At 38.5% G+C, this 21,113-nt stretch overlaps 1 protein-coding gene across 4 annotated transcripts in view; it reads left to right on the forward strand.

Annotated features, from left to right (window-relative positions):
- Positions 1-20,123, forward strand: part of Adipor2 (adiponectin receptor 2) — an 80,248-nt gene extending 60,125 nt beyond the window's left edge. For 3 of the 4 annotated variants that reach the window (XM_027951053.2, XM_071610309.1, XM_027951054.2), the window contains 6 exons: positions 4,236-4,355; positions 8,432-8,603; positions 11,769-11,955; positions 12,173-12,360; positions 15,245-15,438; positions 17,366-20,123. In XM_027951053.2, coding sequence (XP_027806854.1) covers positions 4,236-4,355; positions 8,432-8,603; positions 11,769-11,955; positions 12,173-12,360; positions 15,245-15,438; positions 17,366-17,494 — 990 coding nt within the window. In that variant the 3' untranslated portion in view covers positions 17,495-20,123. The remainder of the gene's footprint in view (positions 1-4,235; positions 4,356-8,431; positions 8,604-11,768; positions 11,956-12,172; positions 12,361-15,244; positions 15,439-17,365) is intronic. The other variant, XM_071610310.1, reaches the window with a different exon arrangement.
- The last annotated feature ends 990 nt before the right edge of the window (positions 20,124-21,113 follow it).

Genomic DNA, 21,113 nt, shown 5'->3' on the forward strand with positions numbered 1-21,113 from the left:
TGCAATACTTTTTTTTTTTTCTGATGTGAACACATAATGTTGTGCTGTGGCATATATAATTCATGGTATATAAAACTCTCTTTCAGATTAGGGATTCTCAACTACTGTTGACTTTTTGACCGGATAGTTTTTTACTGCACGGAGCTCTCCATCCTGTACATTGTAGGATGTTTATCAGTGTCCTGGACTTTACCCACTAGATGCTTGCCAGCCAGCCATCCTTCCTGTTTAACCCAGGGATGCTTTGTCACTGAGCTACATCCTCAGCCCTTTTTCTTTTCTTTTTAGATGGGTTCTTGCTTAGTTGTTGAGACTGGCTTTGAAACTGCGATCCTCTTTCTTCAGTCTCCCAAGTTGCTAGGATTACAGACTGGGCTAAATTCACTCTTAATCCATTATTGCAAGTCATTTTATGCTTTTTGGCGGGGGATTACTGGGAATTAAACCCAGAGGCACTTAACCACGAGCTACATCCTCAATCTCTTTTTATTTTAAGACAGGTTCTCTGTAAATTGCTTTTTGCTTTGCTAAGTGGCTGAGGCTGGCCGCAAACTTGTGATCCTCCTACTTCAGCTTCTGGGGCCACTGGAATTACAGGCAAGTGCCATTATGCCTGGCTAAAACTTTCTTAATAAACAGTGTTCATCCCAGATAATACATCCTGCATTCTTAATATAATTTTATTTACTTTCAACAAAAATTTATTAGCACCACTAAGGACACAAAAGTTGTTTCTTCCTTAGTAGTAATGTCATGATTCCTCTTCTCTTCCTATCACTTTGGTTGATCTATTAATCAATCTCTCTTTGTAGAGAGTACTGTTTAAAAAGGTGCTCATAACAGCCCAGAGTGATGTGCACACCTGTAATCCCAGAGGCTCAGGAGGCTGAGAGAGGAGGATTGTGAGTTCAAAGCCAGCCTCAGCAAAAAGTGAGGCACCAAGCAACTCAGTGAGACCTTGTCAAAAATAGGCCTTGGGGAAAAAAAAAATAGGCCTGGGGATGTGGCTCAGTGGTCGAGTGCCCCTGAGTTCAGTTTTGGTTCCTTCTGCCCCCAAGTGCCCAATCTGCAAGTTTTCTTCATCCAAGTCTGTAAGGGAAGATTGTGTGTGTGAATTGTTCTTTCTCTTGCCAGTGAGGCTAGTTTATTTTTTCCTATCAGTAATCCTCTGTTGATCCAATTGCACATATCCTGATCTCAGAATTACTAAGTTTAAGCAGTGCCACTGACATTTAAGACTCTTTGCAGTCTCACCAGATTTTACAAATAAGGGAAACATTGAACTATGATTGTATCTTATGTGCTCATTTATAGTTTAGTTTTGTTTTGGTACTGTAAATTGAACCCAGGGGTACTCTACAACTGACCTACATCCTCAGTCCTTTTTTAAATTTCAAGATAAGGTCTCACTAAATTGCTGAGGTTAGCCTCGAATTTGCAATCCTCTTGTCTCACACACTCCAGTAGCTGGGATTACAGGAACACCAAATTGTGCCTGGTTTATTTATGGCTTTGAAACTGCTGACACAATTTATTTGCATGGAAATAAAAATCGAATCCTTGTTTGTTATACATGTTGAGTACACATACATATTTGAGCTATTTTATATATTATATAATTTTATATTTTAGAATTAATCTGATTATTTCAGGCTGTTGCCTATTTTCATATAATTCATGTTTTAATGGAACTTCATTATTTTACATTTAATTAGGCACATTCTTTAAAGCATTCATTAATTAAACCACCATATATGGGGAAGAAGATAAGCAGACACCTAGACCTAATTTTGGTCTAAAAAAGTAAAATCTTATCCAATGTTAAATAAAATAGTAGAAGTTAACAACAACAAAAAAAAGAGTCTAATTAGATAGATACTCATTAATTGGCCAGTGAAAGACACAGACTTATACGTGCTGAGGAAATTTAGAAGAGGAGACAGTTCCTATGGGTTAGGTAGGGTGTGCATTGTCTGAAAATTGGTCCTTGGTCCGAGGAAGAGTGAAAAACTATTAAATATTACAAGGAATTTAGTCCTCCACAGGACTACCATGTACAGATAAGTGTTTGTGTTTAAAGTGTCATGGGAATAGGATAGGGGGGAAAATCTAAAAATGTTCCTGGGGTGGGGGAAGTGGTAATGAAAGAAAGGTTGAGAAATACCAGGTGAAAGGAAGTTAGGGAAGCATTTAAAACAGGAAGTATAAAGGATAGTTGGGCACATTTTAGGTAATCAAAGACAGTGTGTGTTTTATTAGAGAATATACTCTTTTCCTAAAGTCAAAGTTTGGGCGTGTAAATCTAACATGCTATGTAATAGCCTCAAGCTTATATTTTACAAAGTGAAGAAAGGAATAAAATATTTAAAAAAAAATAGGTTCAAATTCGAGTGCTGTGGTAGATTCCCTATTGCTTCTGTGTGTTTATTCTTAATAGTTTTCTGATCAGGGATAGAAGATAATTTTCTTAATTGCCAATGGACCTTTATTTGTGTGTGTGTATGTGTGTGTGTGTGTATAAATAAACTTATGTGGCGGTGAGAATTGAACCCAGTGCCTCACACATACTAGGCAAGTACTCTACCACTGAACTACAACCCCAGGTGCACCCCCCACCCCAACTTTCTTCATGTAATCATGTTAGCAGCACTGTTTATCTAGCAGAGTCTTTGGTTAGATATGGAATTCCAGTTCTTACACTATCATTATTCATTGAATTATAATATCAGAATTTGAGAGATGTAGGAGGCTGTATAAGTGAGAAACTTGAGGCTTAGAAAGTTTGAGTGACTTCTAATAAAAATCCTTCATGTTTGTGGTTAGAAGTCGCCTGGCTTTTTGTCCATTTCCCTTTTTATTGTTCTATCTAAACTATAAGCTTGGTCTAGAAACAGAAATCTTCATTTTAGTGATTTAAATCGTTATTAGATTGTTACTTTTTGCTCCATGTTCCTGGACAAAATTTTCTTTAGAATGTGGAAAGACACTGGGGTTTTGGATTTTTTTTTTTTTTTTTAACTTTTCTACTTGACTAGCTTTAACCTTGGACAACTTATTTAACCTCTTTCTCTAAAGTTCTTATGCATGGTTTGTGTTTTGGAGGGGAGGAGAGGTACTGTGGATTGAACCCTGGGGCTCTTTACCTTTGAGCTAAATCCTCAGCCCTTTTATCTTGAGACAGGATCTCCCTAAATTACTTATGTCCTTCCTAAATTGCTGAGGCTGGCTTTGAATTCATGATCCTCATACCTGAGCCCCCTGAGTCTCTCAGATTACAGGTGTATGCCACTGTGCCTGACTAAGGTTATATGTTAAATGGGGATAAGAATACTTAAGTAATAAAAAGATGGTTATGAGAATTAAGTTTGATGACCTTTATGGAGCCCTTTCCTCTGTTTTGGGCATTTATTTGGCATTTGGGATTGTAGCTGAGTGGTAGAGTGCCTACTACTTATTTTAGATGTACCAGGTAGGAGTCTTGATTTTCTTCTTAGTATAATATTATGTGGTCTGTGAAAATCTTAAAACCAAAAAAGAATCCAGTAAATCTCCTCCAAGAATTTGATACTGAAACAAACAGGGATGATGATGTAGTAGATAAGTTCACTTATCTGTCAGAAAATTTGATACTGTTCTTTTTTTTTAATATATATTTTTTTAGTTGTACATGGACAAATACCTTCATTTTATTTATTTTTAAATATTTATTTATTTATTTTAATATTTATTTTTTAGTTTTTGGCAGACACAACATCTTTGTTTGTATGTGGTGCTGAGGATCGAACCCGGGCTGCACTCATGCCAGGAGAGCGCGCTACCGCTTGAGCCACATCCCCAGCCCTTTTAAATATTTTTTAATACTTATTTTTTAGTTGTAGTTGGACATAGAACCTTCATTTGTTTTTATATGGTGCTGGGGATCAAACCGAGGGCCTCGAACATGCTAGGCGAGCGTTCTACCACTGAGCCACAACCCCAGCCCATTATTTATTTATTTTCATGTGGTGCTTAGAATTGAACCTAGTGCCTCATTCGTTCGAGGCAAGTGCTCTGCCACTGAGCCACAGTCCTAGCCCGGATACTGTTTATTTTTAGTACTGATGATGCTATAATAAACTGACTTTACTTACTGTTCTTAAATTTTTTTAAAATCTTAATTTGACAAGCAAACTGTGTTGTGCCATTTGGCTCTTAAGTCTCTTGTTTACTTTTTTTTTCCTGTGATTGCCTTGCAGAGCTCTGAGGAACAAGAGTGCAATGATGACACTTCTCAGGAGGATGAAGGGTTTATGGGCATGTCCCCTCTTTTGCAAGCCCATCATGCTATGGAAAGAATGGAAGAGTTTGTTTGTAAGGTAAGATTGTGGTTTCTTATCATTTTCTATGCTCTTTACCACCACCACCCCCCCAAAAAAAAAAAAACCCAAAGGGGGTAGTACTTTGACCTTTGGTTTACTTTGGAAAAAATCTCTGGTAAGATAAGGATTGGAGGCTGTCTCTTAACTTTAACCCTGTTCAAGGCACAATGCATTTGTTTGCCAATAGCAGCCTTGATAAAAGTTCTGATAAAACTAGAATATCCATTTGGGAAACAAACTTTTCCTGATAAGAGTTTAGCAAAGTAAAGGTCTTGTTGATTAGATAAGATTAAACCAAGTTGGAAGTGGTAGATATTCAAATGCTGTATTAAAATAAATGTACTCTGCTGTTAGGATAGGAAACCTATTTTTCTTTCTAGGGATTTGATGGGCAATCAGACTACTTTTGAGATGGAAATTTTCCAGTTTTCAGCTGGCATATTTTCTGTCTCTGTGGCCTTTCTTTCAATCCATTGGCTGACTCTGTTAGGAATAATTTGTTTTGTTTCCCTAAAATGGTAACTAGAATTGCGGTTGCTTCCTTAGAGAAATAGGGACACTGGTGAATGAATAGGTACTTGATTAATCAGTAAGGGCCTTGGCAGGTGTATGGGTATGTATGTATAAATCCACTTATTAAACATTTAAAGATAACTTTTAATTATTCAGAGAGAAAATTTTATGAAGTGTAACTTTTCATGGGTTTTATGAACCACAACTTTTTTTCTTTTATTAGTGCATTATAATTGTATATAATAATAGTTGGGTTCATTTTGACAAAGTCATGGAATTTAATTTACTCCATTTCAATCCCTGGCTCCCCTATTTTCCCTTCCCTGAAACCATAACTTTTTTGGGGGTTGGAGGAAGACACTGGGGATTGAACCCAGGGATGCTTTACCAATGAGCCACATCCCAGCCCTTTAAAAATTTTTTATATTGAGACAAGGTCTCACTAAGTTGCTTAGGGCCTTGCTAAATTGCTGAGGCTGGCTTTGAGTTTATGACCCTCCTGTCCTGGCCTCCTGAGCCACTGGGATTACAGGCAGATTAGATTAGATTCTGAAAACTAAATTTAGATTTTCCTGCATTCACAGTGATGCTGAAAATAATTGAGACCGGTTGACTTAGAATACTATATATTGGGCTAGGGATGAGAAGAGAATGTTATGATTTTAACATAGATAACCCTTCCAGATTAAGTGCTGGGGGCGGGGCGTTGAGGGTAAATATAAACATTTGTAGATTTCATAGAACCCTGCACATTTTAGTCAGTGTTTAAAAACTGATGACAGAAAAAGCCAAGCAAAACAATAAATTCATTGTGATCACTGTCTCAGGATAATTAACACAAAGAATAAAATAGGTACATTTTGTTTTTCAAAAAATGATTCTGATGTGAAGAAATCTCTTCAAGTCATATAGTTAGTGTCTTAGCCATTGGGGAGTTTTAATATTTATAGACTAGTTGGGATACTTGACTGCCATTTGTTCTCTTTCTGAACTGAACAAAGGATAAAGCAAATAAAACTTAAAAATTTAATAGTTAATGGGAGAATAGATAGGATGGGCATTTGCATGCTACATATGAGTTACTGAAGAAAAATGTTTGGGTATAAAAACTTTTTCCATTCCCTTATCTTCTACCAATCTGTTTGTGAGAACAGTCAGGAGGCATCCTGTTACATGGTGTTCCAGTGTCACTGTACCTTGCTGTGGCAGGGCAACTGACCAGGCTTGAAAACTGGCCATGTCTACCGACAGTAAGATTCTGTTTCTTGAACTGGAAGCAAGTAAACAGAGACAGTTTAAAATGAGGTGTGCTTTGGCTTTGCTGGTGTTACCTTCCCTTTTGGGGGAAGTAAGTAATTTTGTCTTTAAAGTTTCCAAGTTTGATCTGATCTCTTTTTGCAGACTTTGATTTTTGCTATTTTACCAGCATAGCCGGGTTTGTGTGGGAATAGGAGGTGTGCCATAGGTAGTGGAAAAAAATTGGTGTATATATGCATGTATGTTTTAGGGTCAAGTATAAACCCAGTGGACCATTGCTGAGATGTTTGATAGAGGCAGTATCTTGTCAAGCTTATAGATAAATCTTTTGTCTGTTGTTTTGTTTCAGGGAGTAAAGGTTGCCTATTTGTGTTGGCAGTATATAATTTTAAGTTGAGAGTGAGGGTACATAGTATCTGTTAAATATGTCACCAAATAAAGTATAATTAAGGAAGTAGTATTGCTCTTTGGCTCAGTGTTTAGACCACTAGAATATTAGAAACAATGGGACAAATCACTCTGGCATTAAATGCATATGTGACTAAAACAATATAAAATAAAATTTGCTGAAACTAAAATAAGGAGCAAAATTTTATAAGGTTAATGTTTACAATAATTATTTTTCCCAAGTTCAAAATAGATATTAAAAATTCAGTGTCTTGATCTTTGTCTCTTCCTGTGGAAGATCTCATAATACAGCCACTTTTACAAGTGGTAGTGCAGCCAACCCTCTTTATCCATGGGTTTCATGTCCATGGATTCAACCAGCTGTGGATTGAAAATATGTGGGGGAGAGCAAAGTGTGGTGGTGCCTGTCATCTCAGCTTCTTGGGAGGCCAAGTCGGGAAGATCACTTGAGCCTGTGAATTTGAAATAGACATTTATTTATTTATTTGTGGTACTAAGAATTGAACCCAACTAAAGTGTGTGTGTGTGTGTGTGTGTGTGTATTTAAAAAGAAAAAGGAGGGTCATATTTGTTCTTAAGTTGGCAGTTCTCATTTTCTTTGGAGTCAGAGGAGGTGTTGCATAGTCAGTTCTTTTGTAGATCTTAATAAGGTAAGAGCAAAGAACAGGAAACGGCTGTGGGCACAGCGGCTGGGTGGCAGTCTTTCTGCATAGTAGAGAGAAGGAAAGCCAACTTTCTGTGGCTTAGCTATGTTGTTTTGTACAAGACCCCCAGAGATAAGAAGTGGTAGTCTTTGGAGGTGAGCTCTGCTCATTTGTAGTCTGGATTATTGCTTTAAGGTAGTAATCTGGAAGCACTGCTGAGCCCACATTAACTGTAAGGTAAACCACATGCCTGGCATTTTCATTACATCTTTCTGGCTAGCAGAAGCAACTTAGTTCTGGATAAGTGATCGTTGTGATATGAGCTCTGTGACCTGAGAGACAATGTAAAGAAACAACTACAGAAATTGATAGACATTCTAAGGAGGAATGACTCCATCCCTCTGTCTGTCAGGGAGAGGGACAACAGGAAAAGGAAGAAAAGGGGGGCTGTGGGAATTGAAGGGCCGTTAAAGTGGAGCTTCTTTGCTGTCTCTCTAGCAGGAGCAAGGGGGACTAGTCACTAATTCTTAAACAGGTAATAGCTTCTAGGGATAATTAAGGACTAGGGATTGCTAATTTATTTATGAAGTTTTTGTATCATTTTTGTTTGATCCTCATGATTTCCTTCTTATGTGGTAAAACACTTGTTTTCCTCAATATATAAATGAGGAAAATGAAGTTTGGAGATTTTATATTTGATTAAAGCTCATATAATTTAGTTAATACTAGAGACCCAAGATTTTCTGACCCCTGTGCTCTGTTTCTTTTCTACTTCATCATATTTGATATGGTGGAGAGAGAAGAAAGAGTAAAGGGAAGTGGGGGCCAGGGGAGAGTTTAGCAAAAGGCACAAAAGCATAATTCTATACAATTCTTTTTTTCCCAACAGATAAATATAAAAAGTCATATTTAATGTCACAGGAATTTTTCAGAAGTCTGTTATGGGGGATGAAGGAAGGTCTTTATGGGTGGAACTTTAGACTCCTCATCCGTTCTTCACTCGGACTGAAGTAAAGCTGTTTTAGGGCATGTTGTATAATTTTTTTTTACTCCTTCCTTTTCCTAAGGAAAAAAAAAATTTGTCAGTCTTAAGAATTCAGGATATGACATTATACATTTCGCATATATTTGCCTTTAAAAATTTTTTTTTTTCCATCGTACAACAATGCGGTAAAAGAGACAGTTGTTTGGGATTGTTGTTGCTAGTAGGACAACTAAAATCACAAAGATGTTCAATAACTCTTCTTCCAGGTATGGGAAGGTCGATGGCGAGTAATCCCTCATGATGTGCTTCCAGACTGGCTCAAGGATAATGACTTCCTTTTACATGGACATCGGCCTCCTATGCCTTCTTTTCGGGCCTGTTTTAAGAGCATTTTCAGAATACACACTGAGACAGGCAACATCTGGACACATCTCTTAGGTATGAAATATCAGTGGTAGATGAATTAGTGATTCACTTGATTATCTTGTATTTGAGGGTAAGGATAGAACTTAAAAATGTATTGTCACTGAGGATTGAACTATGTCCAGAGGCATACTGTGATTTTATTACAACTAAGTCACATTATTCTCTCCTAGATCTTTAGAACATTATCAATATTTTTCAATAAGTAGAGATGAAGGTGATTTTTCAGTCATTACTTATTCACTATTAAATTTAATTTGGCTTAAAATAGAAAATGAAATATTTTTTCATTTTTTCATGTTTTCCCTGTCATGATTGTATATTAAATGCAAGGGCGGGGAGGAGGGAGAAGAATAGTCCTAAACAGATGTTGCTAGGATAGCTAAATAGCCATGTATAAAATAAGTTGGACCCTAACCTCACACCATAAATAAAAATGAACAAAGACCTAAACACAGAGCTAAAACTATAAAACTTGGGGAAAAACATAGACATAAATCTTTGTGACCTTGGATTAGACAAATTTCTTAGCATTGACAAAGCACAGAGAAAGAAAAAAAACAGATAATTTAAACTTCATCAAAATAAAAAAATTGGTTTATGTCAAAGAACATGATTGAGAAGTTGGACCTGGTTACATATAACTGTTAATCCCTATCAATTGGGAGGCTGAAGCAGAAGGATTTAAGCTTAAGGTCAGCCTTGGTAATTTAGAAAGACCCTTTTTTAAAAACAACAACAAAACAGTTATGGAGATATAATTCAGGGGCATAGTGCCTCTGGGCATAGTTCAGTCCCCAGTTTGGAGAGGAAAAAGTAAAAAGACAACCCTCAGAGTGGGAGAGAATATTTGCAGATCATGTCTGGTAAGAGTCTAGTAAAGAACTGTTAAAGAACAGTCAGTTTGTCTTTATTGGTAAAACTCAAGAGAGACATCATTTTTATAAAGACATACAAATCAGATGTATTGAGAAATGTGTTGAGGGACTGGTTCACTCCTACCAGGATAGCTGTAATTGAGAAAAAGAAAAATAATCCCAGTGGCTTCGGAGGCTGAGGCAGGAGGATAAAAAAGGGCTAGCAATGTAGCTGAGTGGTTAAGCACCCTTGAGTTCAATCCCTGGTTTAAAAAAAAAGAAGAAATGCAATAAAAGTTTGATGGGGAATATGGAGAGATTGGAATATTTGTATATTGCCAGTAAGATGTAAAATGGGGCAGCCCTATGGAAAATAGTTTGTTGGTTCTTCAAAAAGTTAAAGACAGTTACCAGACATTGCACTCCTAGGTATTAAAATCACATTGACAGAAAAACATGTGCATGAAGTTGATAGCATCATGATTCATGACAGCTAAAAAGTAGAAGCAACTCAGATATCTACCAGCTGATGACTGGATAAACAAAATGTGGTATATAATACAGTGGAATATTTTTTTTGAACTTAAAAAAGGGATGAAACACAGATTATATTACAAGAGTGAGCCTTGTAAACATTTGCTAAGCAAATGAAACCAGCCACCAAAGGCCACATAATTTTATGATTCCATGTACATGAAATGTCCAGAGCGGGCAAATCCATAGAAGCAGAAAGTAGATTAATGGTTATCTAGGGTAGGGTTGAGGGAGACTAGAGAGTAGGGAATGACAGCAGGTACAGGCCTTCTGTTTTGGAATATATATAACAAGTGTTTTTTAAATACATATAATAATAACATTTTTCTTTTTAGTTATACATGATAGCAGAATCTGTTTTGATATATAAACATGGAATATATCTTATCTAATTAGGATCCTAGTCTTGTGGATGTACACAATGTTGTGATTCACTGTACTTAGGGAAGTTACATCAGATTCTTTCCACTGTCTTTTCTATCCTCCCTCCCTTGCCTTTATTCCTCTTTGTCTAATCCAATGAACTTCTGTTCTCCCCACCCCCCACCAGTTGTTGTGGGTTAGCTGCCACCTATCAGAGAAAACATTTGGGGGACTGGCTTATTTCGCTTAGCATAATAGTCTCCAAGTCCATCCATTGAATGTCACGAAGTCATTATTCTTTAAGGCTGAGTAATGTTCTTTTGTGTATATATACCACAATACCTTTATCCATTCATCTGTTGAAAGGCACCTAGGTTGGTTCCACAGCTTAGCTACTCTGAATTGAGCTGCTATAAACATTGATGTGGCTGCATCACCGTAGTATGCTGATTTTAAGTCCTTTGGATATATATATCAAGGTATGGTATAACTGAGTCAAATGGTGGTTCCATTCCTAGTGTTTTGAGAATCTTCATACTGCTTAACAGAATGGTTGCACCAGTTTGCTGTCCCACCAACAATGTATGAGTGTATCCTTTTCCCATCTGTTTTGGAATTAATGATGGTAGTTATACATTATCATTAATGTAATAATATAGTTTCTGGCTTTACTCCATTTGACTTGTATTTCTTATCACACATTTGATTTCTGCTGTGCCTCTGAGTTCTTGCCTGCAAGAATAGTGAAAGTAAACTAGAGAAAAAATCCAATTAAATCTGTTGGAGATATCTAAGTCAGAAGTAATTTTTAGGTTAAAATGATAAAACAGGATCACTTAGTAAATGTTTGACTTCTAAATATCTGACCTTCTTTGTGGTAAGTGGTCTAAGCAGTAAGAACATGGTATCTTGCTGTGGAGAACAGTTCAAGAACTGGTTATGAAATGCCCTGAGTAGGTACTTTGCTGTCCCTACTGGACCATCCTGTAAGGACCAGAGAAGCAGCATGGTGCTTCTTGACAGCTATTGGTATAGGAAAGCTATTATTTTCTGTCAGGATTTGGAGGTGTTGGAATTCAAAGTGAAAACAAAAAGGGCCTTTCATAGCTGGGCTGTATGTATATACCAAAAATTTCATAAATGAAATTTCATGCCAGTTCTAAGAAGTAACAGCATTATCTGATTTCCTTTTGGATTATGCTGTTAGATTAAGTTATTATGTTCTGTAGTGCCCAATTTGTGAAGCTAAATTTTATATGATATCAACAGTATTTAAAGTAAATTTTGGATGAACTTGGAAAAAAAATTTATGGAACTTTTGATACAGGTATCATTGCTGCTGAGAACGATTATAAGCAGAATTAATGTAGAACACTGTCTCTTCAGAAGAATAATATTTTCTTCGTCTCCTTCACTCTTTTCCTAGGTTGTGTATTCTTCCTGTGCCTGGGGATCTTTTATATGTTTCGCCCAAATATCTCCTTTGTAGCCCCTCTGCAAGAGAAGGTGGTCTTTGGGTTATTTTTCTTGGGAGCCATTCTCTGCCTTTCGTTTTCATGGCTCTTCCACACAGTGTACTGCCACTCAGAAGGGGTCTCCCGGCTCTTCTCTAAGTAAGTATCTGTACGGTCCATAGTTTGATCAGTGATTTAGAGTCAGTGTAAGGTTAGGAGAAGATATCCGTTTTTGATACCATCTGATGAGAACTTTTTTTTTAATTAAAGCAAGCAACTTGCCTTCAGTTGTTGATAGCTCATGTTATGGGGGATTAATTGGGACCTATAACAGGCAGTAATTTTTAGCATTAAATAATTTTTTTTTTAATTCTAGACTGGATTATTCTGGTATTGCTCTTCTAATTATGGGAAGTTTTGTTCCTTGGCTTTATTATTCTTTCTACTGTAACCCACAACCTTGCTTCATCTACTTGATTGTCATCTGTGTGCTGGGCATTGCAGCCATCATTGTTTCCCAGTGGGACATGTTTGCCACCCCTCAGTATCGGGGAGTAAGAGCAGGTAAGTCCATGTGGAGGTTTTACATTGGACATTCATTCACCAGTCATTGATTAAAGCTCTGCCTTTAGCCAGGTGTGGTAGCACACGCCTGTAATCCCAGTGGCTCAGGAGGCTGGGAGTTCAGAGGAGGATCATGAGTTCACAGCCAGCCCCAGCGACGGCAACTCAATGAAACCCTGTCTCTAATTAAAATACAAAATAGGGCTGGGGATGTGGCTCAGTGGTTCAGTGCTCCTGAGTTCAATCCCTGGTACACCCCCCACCCCCCTGAAAAAAACCATCACACACAAAACTCTGCCATTACACGAGCCTTATGCTTTGTTTATGATGAAAGAAGAATAAATATTAGTTCCTGTTGTTGAAGAACTTTTAATATGATAGTCATGGTTGTTTTCAGGGTCACTGGTTTTCTTAAGGCACAGGGTAGAGGGCAGTGGTGAGCTGGGTGAGGTCCTCTGTTTCAGGCGTTGTTTACTTGAGGCCAAACACTTTTCATAAGGTGGTTTGAAGGCTCTGCAGCCTTTATGAGGTAATGATTTCTTTTATTCTTTCAATTTAGTGTACTTTTTAAGTGACTAATTGTTGTTGTGTTTTTCGTTTTGCTGTATATTTTTATTTTAAAATATTTTGTAAGCTATTGAGATAAATAAGGTTTCACCTATACAGCTCATGTTATTGTGAAAGTAAGCACCACCCATCTCTTCTGATATGGATAAAGGAGCTTTTAATATTTAGGATAATGCCTGTTTAATTGGCATCAGATGAAGTTCAAAAGCCTCTTAGCATCTTGATTGAATCTTCTTGTTGGAGTATGGAGTTAGCAGAGAGGTTTTTGTTTCCCATTGAACTGGGCCTCCTTGTAGCCATGGATGTGTCTTCAATTTTGTAAAACCCAGTGCCTCTTGAGTTTGAATGAACAGTATTATTACAAGCAGTATTTTTTCTTTCAATCTTTCTCTTTTTTTCTTTTCTTTTAACCATTTAGTAATAAAATTCAAGCTCTGGTAGATGCCTTAAGATAGTAGAATAGAAATCAACCTCATATTAATGACCATTGTCACCACACTTTGCCTTTTTTTTTTTTCTCCTTAAAGCGAGTGCTTCTATGAGCAGATAAACAGTGGTCAGGGTTGGCCTTCAGTAGCCCTTCAGTAGTTCTGCAGTGTTAAGCCTGCTGAGCACATAAGATAAGAACTTCTTTGCTGAGTAGAGCTGAGCATTCTGCTATTTATATACGTCAAAAGAACCAAGTTCCTTTGGCTTTGCCTCAAAGAATGAAAGGTCATTAGCAGCCTGTGCTTAGTATGTAGAGAAAGAACTGGATCATGGTACTGTTTCTATATAAGAGTAGTAGAGGTAGGAAATAGTTTTAATTTAGGTCTCTTTGGTTCCTGTATTTTGTGAGATCAACATTATTATTTTCCTCCTCACTTAGATGCCCATTTTATTTATGCATATGCATCCTATATATACACCTACATGTATTATTGTACCTCAGCAGTTTATTTGGTAACATCCAAATTAAGTAATGGGCTTCTTGTCTGTTGAAAGCTTACCAATGACAGCTTATGTTGTAAAGGTCATTCTTAAGTCTGCCTGTCAAAATGTAGGAGCAGTTGCTGCCGGAGTGACTGTTGCTTTTGTTGACACACAGGTTTCAGACTGGTTTTAGATGAGTAGAATTGAAACTTTTTTTGATCATGACATTTTCTGTTACAACTCTAAATGTGTATATATGTATGTATTTGTGTGTGTGTGTGTACTTACTTGATCTTAGGACTTAGGTCATACCTAGAAGTTTGAAAAGTGCTACTTTATCATTATTATTATTATTTTTAAAAAATATTTATTTTTTAGTTGTAGTTGGACACAATACCTTTATTTTAATGTGGTGCTGACGATCAAACTCAGGGCCTCACACGTGCTAGGTGAATGCTCTACCACTGAGCCACAAAACCAGCCCCCAAAAGTGCTACTTTTGATAAATGATTTTGAAGCTAGTAGGCTGTGCTGAGTAATTCTGACAAAAGTGTATGGGAGTGAACCCAGGGCCTTGCACATGCTAGGGAAGTATGATACTGAACCACACCCTAGCCATTCTGACAGAGTGATGTACTTGTTTGGGAGCTTGGGAGCTCTCAGAAGTATATATCTTTCTTTCTTTAATCTGTCATCTTACTTGTTAACATATTAGACCATTTGTTCAGGGCATTTTAAAAAATGTTAAATACCTATTTTTAGACTGTAAATTTAGATTACTAATACAAGTATTTTAGCTTTATGATATCACCTCACCAGGTTATTTGATCATTCATTGCCTCCCCACCCTAAAAATGTGTGTTATTTGTTGCTTCTGCTCCTCCTCCTCTTTTTGTGTGTGTGTGTGTGTGTGTGAGATATATATATATATACACACACACACACACTGGGGTTGAACCCAGTGCTAGGTAAGCACTTTCAACACAGAGCTACATCCCCAGTCCCAGAATGTCTGTTGCTTCTAAGAGAAAATAATGCTCTATATTTAAGCTGTGTTTATAAAATGGCAGCATTTAGAGAAATTTAAACAAACTCTCAGAGCTATCCCTTTCTAAAGCACATAGCAACATGATTCTAAACCTTTGGTCTCTGCTCACTTACTAAGCTAAACCTCACTTAGCAGGAGGCTACTTACATTTGTAAGTATATTTTTAGCACATAGCTATGTTATCTGTGTGATGGTGTTCCAGAGTTTGAAGAACCTTCCTTTTCCTTTAAAATAGGAAGCTAATGTTGCATTCTACCTTGGAATTTTCAGTTTTACAGATGGTACTGTGCTGAAATATTGACTCTTCCTTCTTATCTCCCCCCCCCCCCCCCCCCGCCCCCTTCTCATGATTCCTAGGAGTGTTTTTGGGCTTAGGCTTGAGTGGAATCATTCCCACCTTACACTATGTCATCTCAGAAGGATTCCTGAGGGCTGCCACCATAGGGCAGATAGGCTGGCTAATGCTCATGGCTAGCCTCTACATCACAGGAGCTGCCCTCTATGCTGCCCGGATCCCTGAACGCTTCTTTCCAGGCAAATGTGACATCTGGGTAAGTGTAATCAGGGGTAATCAAGCATGTGTACCTCTTAGTGGATTGTTGGCAGACTGGGAAGTGACAAAATCAAAAAAGTTTCAGACTCAAAATTGAGACTTTTATTCTGGTCCTAACTCTGTCCCTCATTAGTTGTTTCTCTGGAGAGCAAAAGTAACAATTCCTATTTATTTCGTGTCCAGCACTGTACTAAGTACTGTGTTTGGGTTACTTATTTAATACATTAGCTCTATAACTGTTATTTATAGTTTCATTTTGCAGATTAGGAAATTAAGACTTATCTAAGGCATATGGCTATTAAGTGGTAGAATTAGGCTAGTTCTAATCAATCCTGTTAACTACTCTGTAATGAAAAATCATTTAACCATTCTTTAATCTCATTTTCCTCATTAGTGAAACAAGGTTATGGACCAGATTTTTGCCAAAGACTTTTTTGGGGACCAGATGTACTAACTAAGGTCCTTTTTAATATCAAAGGCCGGTGATTTGTAAGAGGAGATTGTGTGTATGAATTGTTGGAGGAGGAAGAGGAAGAGTTAGTTAATTGGACTGTTGTTAGTAAGATAGTAGAAAAGAGGAGGAGAAAAGAAAATATATAAGGGACTGGTATTGATGGGAAATTAACAGAAGAGGGCCTGCAACATTTCAAATGTGGAATTGGAGTGTTGTTTAATATGAAATCTGACCTTTAGAATTCTGTGGCTTAGCTGTTGTTGATTTTTATAGACTAAGCTGATTATGTAATCACTGTAAAGTTTAGTTTAGCTGTCTATAAAATGAAGGTGATCCTGAACACAAGCAGTCTTTTGACCTTCAAATTAGCTCATTTATCCCTTTTGTCTCATTATGATTTTGAGATTGATATGGAATAATTTTTATTTCTTCCTGCCTTTTTGGGAAAATTAATCTCCTTTGGTTTCTAGGAAACATCTCTTGGGATATGACTTTTTTAAAGTTTATATATATATATATTTATTTCTCAAATCAGTGTCTTTCCCTTAGTAAATACTGCCTTACCACTGGGCTTTTTCATTTTGAGACTATAATGAGAGAATAGTATAGGTTTTGAAGTGATGTTTATCGAGCACATGGAGCTTGAGATGTGAAATAGCATTCAACAGAACAGGTAAAATTTAAATAGTATCACGTGTTTATAGACCAGCTTCTGACTTGATAGGAAAGTAAGAGGCTCTCTTTACTTAGTCTTTTTTTGGGCGGGAGGGGGCAGGGGTAGCAGGGATTGAACTCGGGGGGCACTCAACCACAGCCACATCCCCAGCCCTATTTTGTAGAGACAGGGTCTCACTGAGTTGCACCTCATTTTTACTAAGGCTGGCTTTGAACTTGTGATCCTCCTGTCTTGGCCTCCTGAGCCACTGGGATTACAGGTATATGCCACCATACCCAGCTTACCCAATCTTTTGATATATATGTTGTTTGTATAGTTCTAGAATCTTACTACTGAAGTAATAAACTCTAGGGACTTTTTTTTTTTTTTACTTTTCTACTAGATCCTGGTAGTTTTCTTTAGTTTCTCTAACAGAGAGCATTTAAATGACCACAGCTCTAATATTCTTGTCCATGAACAAAAGTATTTGGTCATATTCTGCTGCTGGATATCAAAGAATCCTTAGGAACCTTGTGGTCTTATTGCAAGACATTCTGTATGTTGTTTGCTCCCAAGTTCACCAGTACTCTAACATGCAGATTTTCATGTCTAGAGCTTAGTGGAAGAACCTGAATTTCTTTGGGGAGAGCTGGCTTTCAACTCAGCAGAATGTGATATACCTAATGGTATATCAGGATCTGTGGACTCCTTGAATTTGAGCTCAGTCATGTCCATTCCCTATCTTCTGCTTAGCATAAGCCAGGATTAAATGATCCTAAGAATTTTTTACCACTCCTCTTTTTTTTCTCTCTCCAGTTTCACTCTCATCAGCTCTTTCACATCTTTGTGGTTGCCGGAGCTTTTGTTCACTTCCATGGCGTCTCAAACCTGCAAGAATTCCGGTTCATGATCGGCGGAGGCTGTACTGAAGAGGAGGCACTGTGATAACCTACCAGTAGCCAGGGACTGTTACCCTGAACCCAGGCCTGCAGCATCTGCAGGCCTCCCTACTGGCCATTTATGCCAGTACCAGAGGAGCCCCAAAACCTTGATAGCCTCATGGGCTTTGTGACGGCCCAAGGGCTCTGCGTGGTACACGACTGAGAAGAGAAAAACAAAAATAAATCATACCTCAAAGGATGGAGTGCATCAATTTGGAGAAAAGGAGGAATGGCCCATACCCTGACTTATTCTTGGGATCTACTGATTGAGGGCTTTGCAAGACCCTTGGCAAACTGGCTTCTGATCCGTATCATAATTTATTTGTAGAAGATGGGGAAACAGTTTAGCTGGTGATTCTCTCTTTTCCCTTTCTCTTTAAAACAATAGTACAGTCCAATTTAGGTGAACATTTATATCCAATTAAGGGGTGGGAGTGTGATTTTAGATGCTCTTTTGGGAGAACAAAGACATTAATGTAAATAAGATTTCTAACTTACTGTTTAAAGAATTTATATAAATGTTTAAAACATAAGGGTTAGGGAGGGAGGGAGAATTTTTGTATAGAACGAAACATGCAAGTACCACACACTGTTTCAATTTTGCACAAAGTGAGGGAAGATCAGGTGGTAGCCCCAGAATGTGCAGCAGTCTTGGTGCACCAGGGTGCCTTCTAAAGGCCAACATGCACACCTTGGACCCTAGCAGGGCAGAGATATTAGCCAAGCCCAGTGATCACTTGATCACTCTCAATTCCAATAGCCTTTGGGCATCCTGAATTAGAGATAGGAGGAAGTGATGTGTGTTTCTTCAGTGGAAGCAGCACATAAGTGACTGACAAGATGTGTTTAGGTAAAAGGCAGTCATTTGAAAAGCTGTCTTGTAGGCCGATAGTGACCCTTTCTAAAGAGAAGAGCCAGCTAGTCCTGCTCTTGATACTGGTGGAGACAGTGGAGGAACCCTGGGAACGTTAGCACAGGGGCTCATCTGATCACTTACTGGCATCCCGTTCAACTTGGTGGTAGTTTTGGTCTGACTTGAGAGCTGTGGCAGTTGCTATTGGAGCTCTGAACCACCCTGTAAATTTCTATTAAAAATCATTCTATTAAAAATCCTGCAAATAAAAATTGCCTATTCCCTGGCATCATAGTTCTGGTGTGGAGCCAGCCACAGATGAGATTCTGATTTGTGTAGAAAAAGAAACCTGTCTTTAGACCAGAAAAAAGTTGAGTTTTGCCTCTGGTGTGTGGTCTTGGTAAACCTGGTGTGACGGACACCGTGGTTGTCTTTGAAGAAAGCCTGCAGAAGCCTCCAGCGCCCACTGTGGCATTTTCAGCTGCACTGAGCCCCATGTTGCTGGGGGACATGTTTAGAAGGCAATGGCATGTTATTGCTAGTGAGTCTGGTAGAATCCTTAAGTCCATGTTTTTGAATTGCTACTAGAAGTGAAAAACTATTGCTCCCAGGGCTGCCTTGTTATGGTGTCAGGAGAGTGGTGGCAGGGAAGGATCCGGTTCTTAGACAAGATGTGTTCTGATCTTGGCTCACAGGTGAACCTCTAAAATAGCACTCAAGTCTCGGGTTACTGCCATCCAGGACTTCAAGAGGGTGTGTTACATCCTGGGGGTGGTAGGTATTAGAACTGCCACTTAGGTCCTAAGGCAGAGGGGCTGGCATTGTCAAAGGGGTGTCTAGAAGTATGAGAAGGACGTCTGGTTTGTTCAGTAGGGTTTTGTTATTGTCCCCACCCTGTCTTCCTTTCCCTGTGAATCTCCAGCTACAGCTGGGTTCCAGGAAGAAAGAATCAGTGCAGAAACTTGGGAAGAACATAGGAGTGTTTTGGTTCTGGATAAGGTCACTGCCCTAGGTGGCCCAAGCAAAAGACTCAGTGGATGAAGGGCCTGACAGAACAAACAGTATTTGTTTCTTTAGAAAATAGTCCAACAGGACAGTGGCCAACTGGAAGGAAGCTCACTTAGTTTCCTGGGAGCAACAGCACATATCAGAAGCCAGACTTGCTCTTTGGTCATGCACTTTGGGGTATGGGGGTATGAGATGCAGCCCTGTAACAACACCCAGAGAAGTAGCAGTCTTTGGGCCCAGTCACCCCACACCCCAAAGCAGGAAGATTCTGGTTCAACATAGCACAAACCCTTAGGGAACATGAAACCAACACCACCAATGTGTAATCCAGTCAACTCTCCCTCTTTTGGGTGTGTATGTGTGTGGGTATGTGTATGCCCACTTGTGTGTGTGTGTCCACGTGCAGCTCACTACCAATAGCCTCTATGTGCACTTGACCTACAGTGCCCGCTGAGAACTCACCAGGTTGGCGCCTGAATGCCTTACTCTCAGCAGTCAGAGGCTGGCTTGTTCTGTGCAGAGTTTTAATTTTCTTTTTTGGCCCTGGGCTGTTTAGGACCTCTACAGCTTCATTCTTTCACCATTAAATAGTGGCCTTTTTCAGTATTTTCCCCTCCCCCTTACAAATCGCTGAAGCCACAAAGCACATTTTTGGGGATCATAGAAGGTTGGGGTTCCAGAAAGGTATCTGTGATGGTTCCACTCACCATGGGATTTCCCTACTTGCTGTATTCTCAATTTCTCTAATAAAAAGAGCCAAATGGAAAATGAACTTTTGTTGTATTTTTGTTGCTATTTTTTCATCTTATTTCCTTTAGCTCTTGGCATATCCTTGAAGCCTTAATTCAGACACTGAAGTTTCGGAAGTTTTAGAAACTTCCCATCGTAAATACACAAATGAGTGTGCTTGTGCCCTGCTTGCTTTTCCTGACTTTCATCTAACTCGGACCAGGTTTAGAACAGAGAGGAAGGCTAACTCTAAGAAGCAGTTCTTAATTTATTGTTGGAAGTTTATAAAAACAATACCCTAGGGGCTTGGGATGTAATTCAGTCATGGACCATGTTAACTAGCATGAATGTGGCCCTGGGTTTGAACTGCAGCACTACCCAAGATAAAAGCAACAAGAACCTAATATAATGAACACTAGGCCATGAGTTGTGTTAAAGAACTTTCTCATAATCTCAGCCTGTATCTCGTCCTATAACTGTCAGCTTTTGGTTGCTGTGACAAAATATCTGAGAAAGTCAAAGGAAAAAAAGATTTATTTTGGCTCACTGAGAGGTTTCAATTTGTGGTCTCTTGGCTCTGTTGTCTCTTGGTCTGTGGTGAGGCAGAGCATCCTGGTGGGGAGGTGTAGTGAAACAAAGCAGAGAGGGACAGAATATACCCTTCAGAGACGCACTTACAGAGACGCACCTCTTCCAACTAGGCCCCATTTTTATTTTCTACCATCCCTGGAGACCAAGTCTAGCAATCGACCTTTGGGGGCCCTTTTCAATCTAAACCCTCTAACAACCCTATGGGCTAGTCATGCTCATTTTATACTTGAGGAACCTGAAACCTACGAAGTTTTTCTGACTGATGCCAGAAGTGTTCACCAGAGAAAAAGTGAAGGAAAATTTTAAGGAGAAAATTGTCTCTTGTCTGCAGTTGAATCTGTTATATCAGACAAACTGTTAAAACAGGTATATTGAAGGTTTGGGGGTTGGTTAACCTGATCTCATTTAAGGTTAGGAAATCTCAACCTTCTTGCCTTAGGTA

This window comes from Marmota flaviventris, chromosome 3 (genome assembly GCF_047511675.1).
Source record: "Marmota flaviventris isolate mMarFla1 chromosome 3, mMarFla1.hap1, whole genome shotgun sequence".
Classification (NCBI taxonomy): domain Eukaryota; kingdom Metazoa; phylum Chordata; class Mammalia; order Rodentia; family Sciuridae; genus Marmota; species Marmota flaviventris.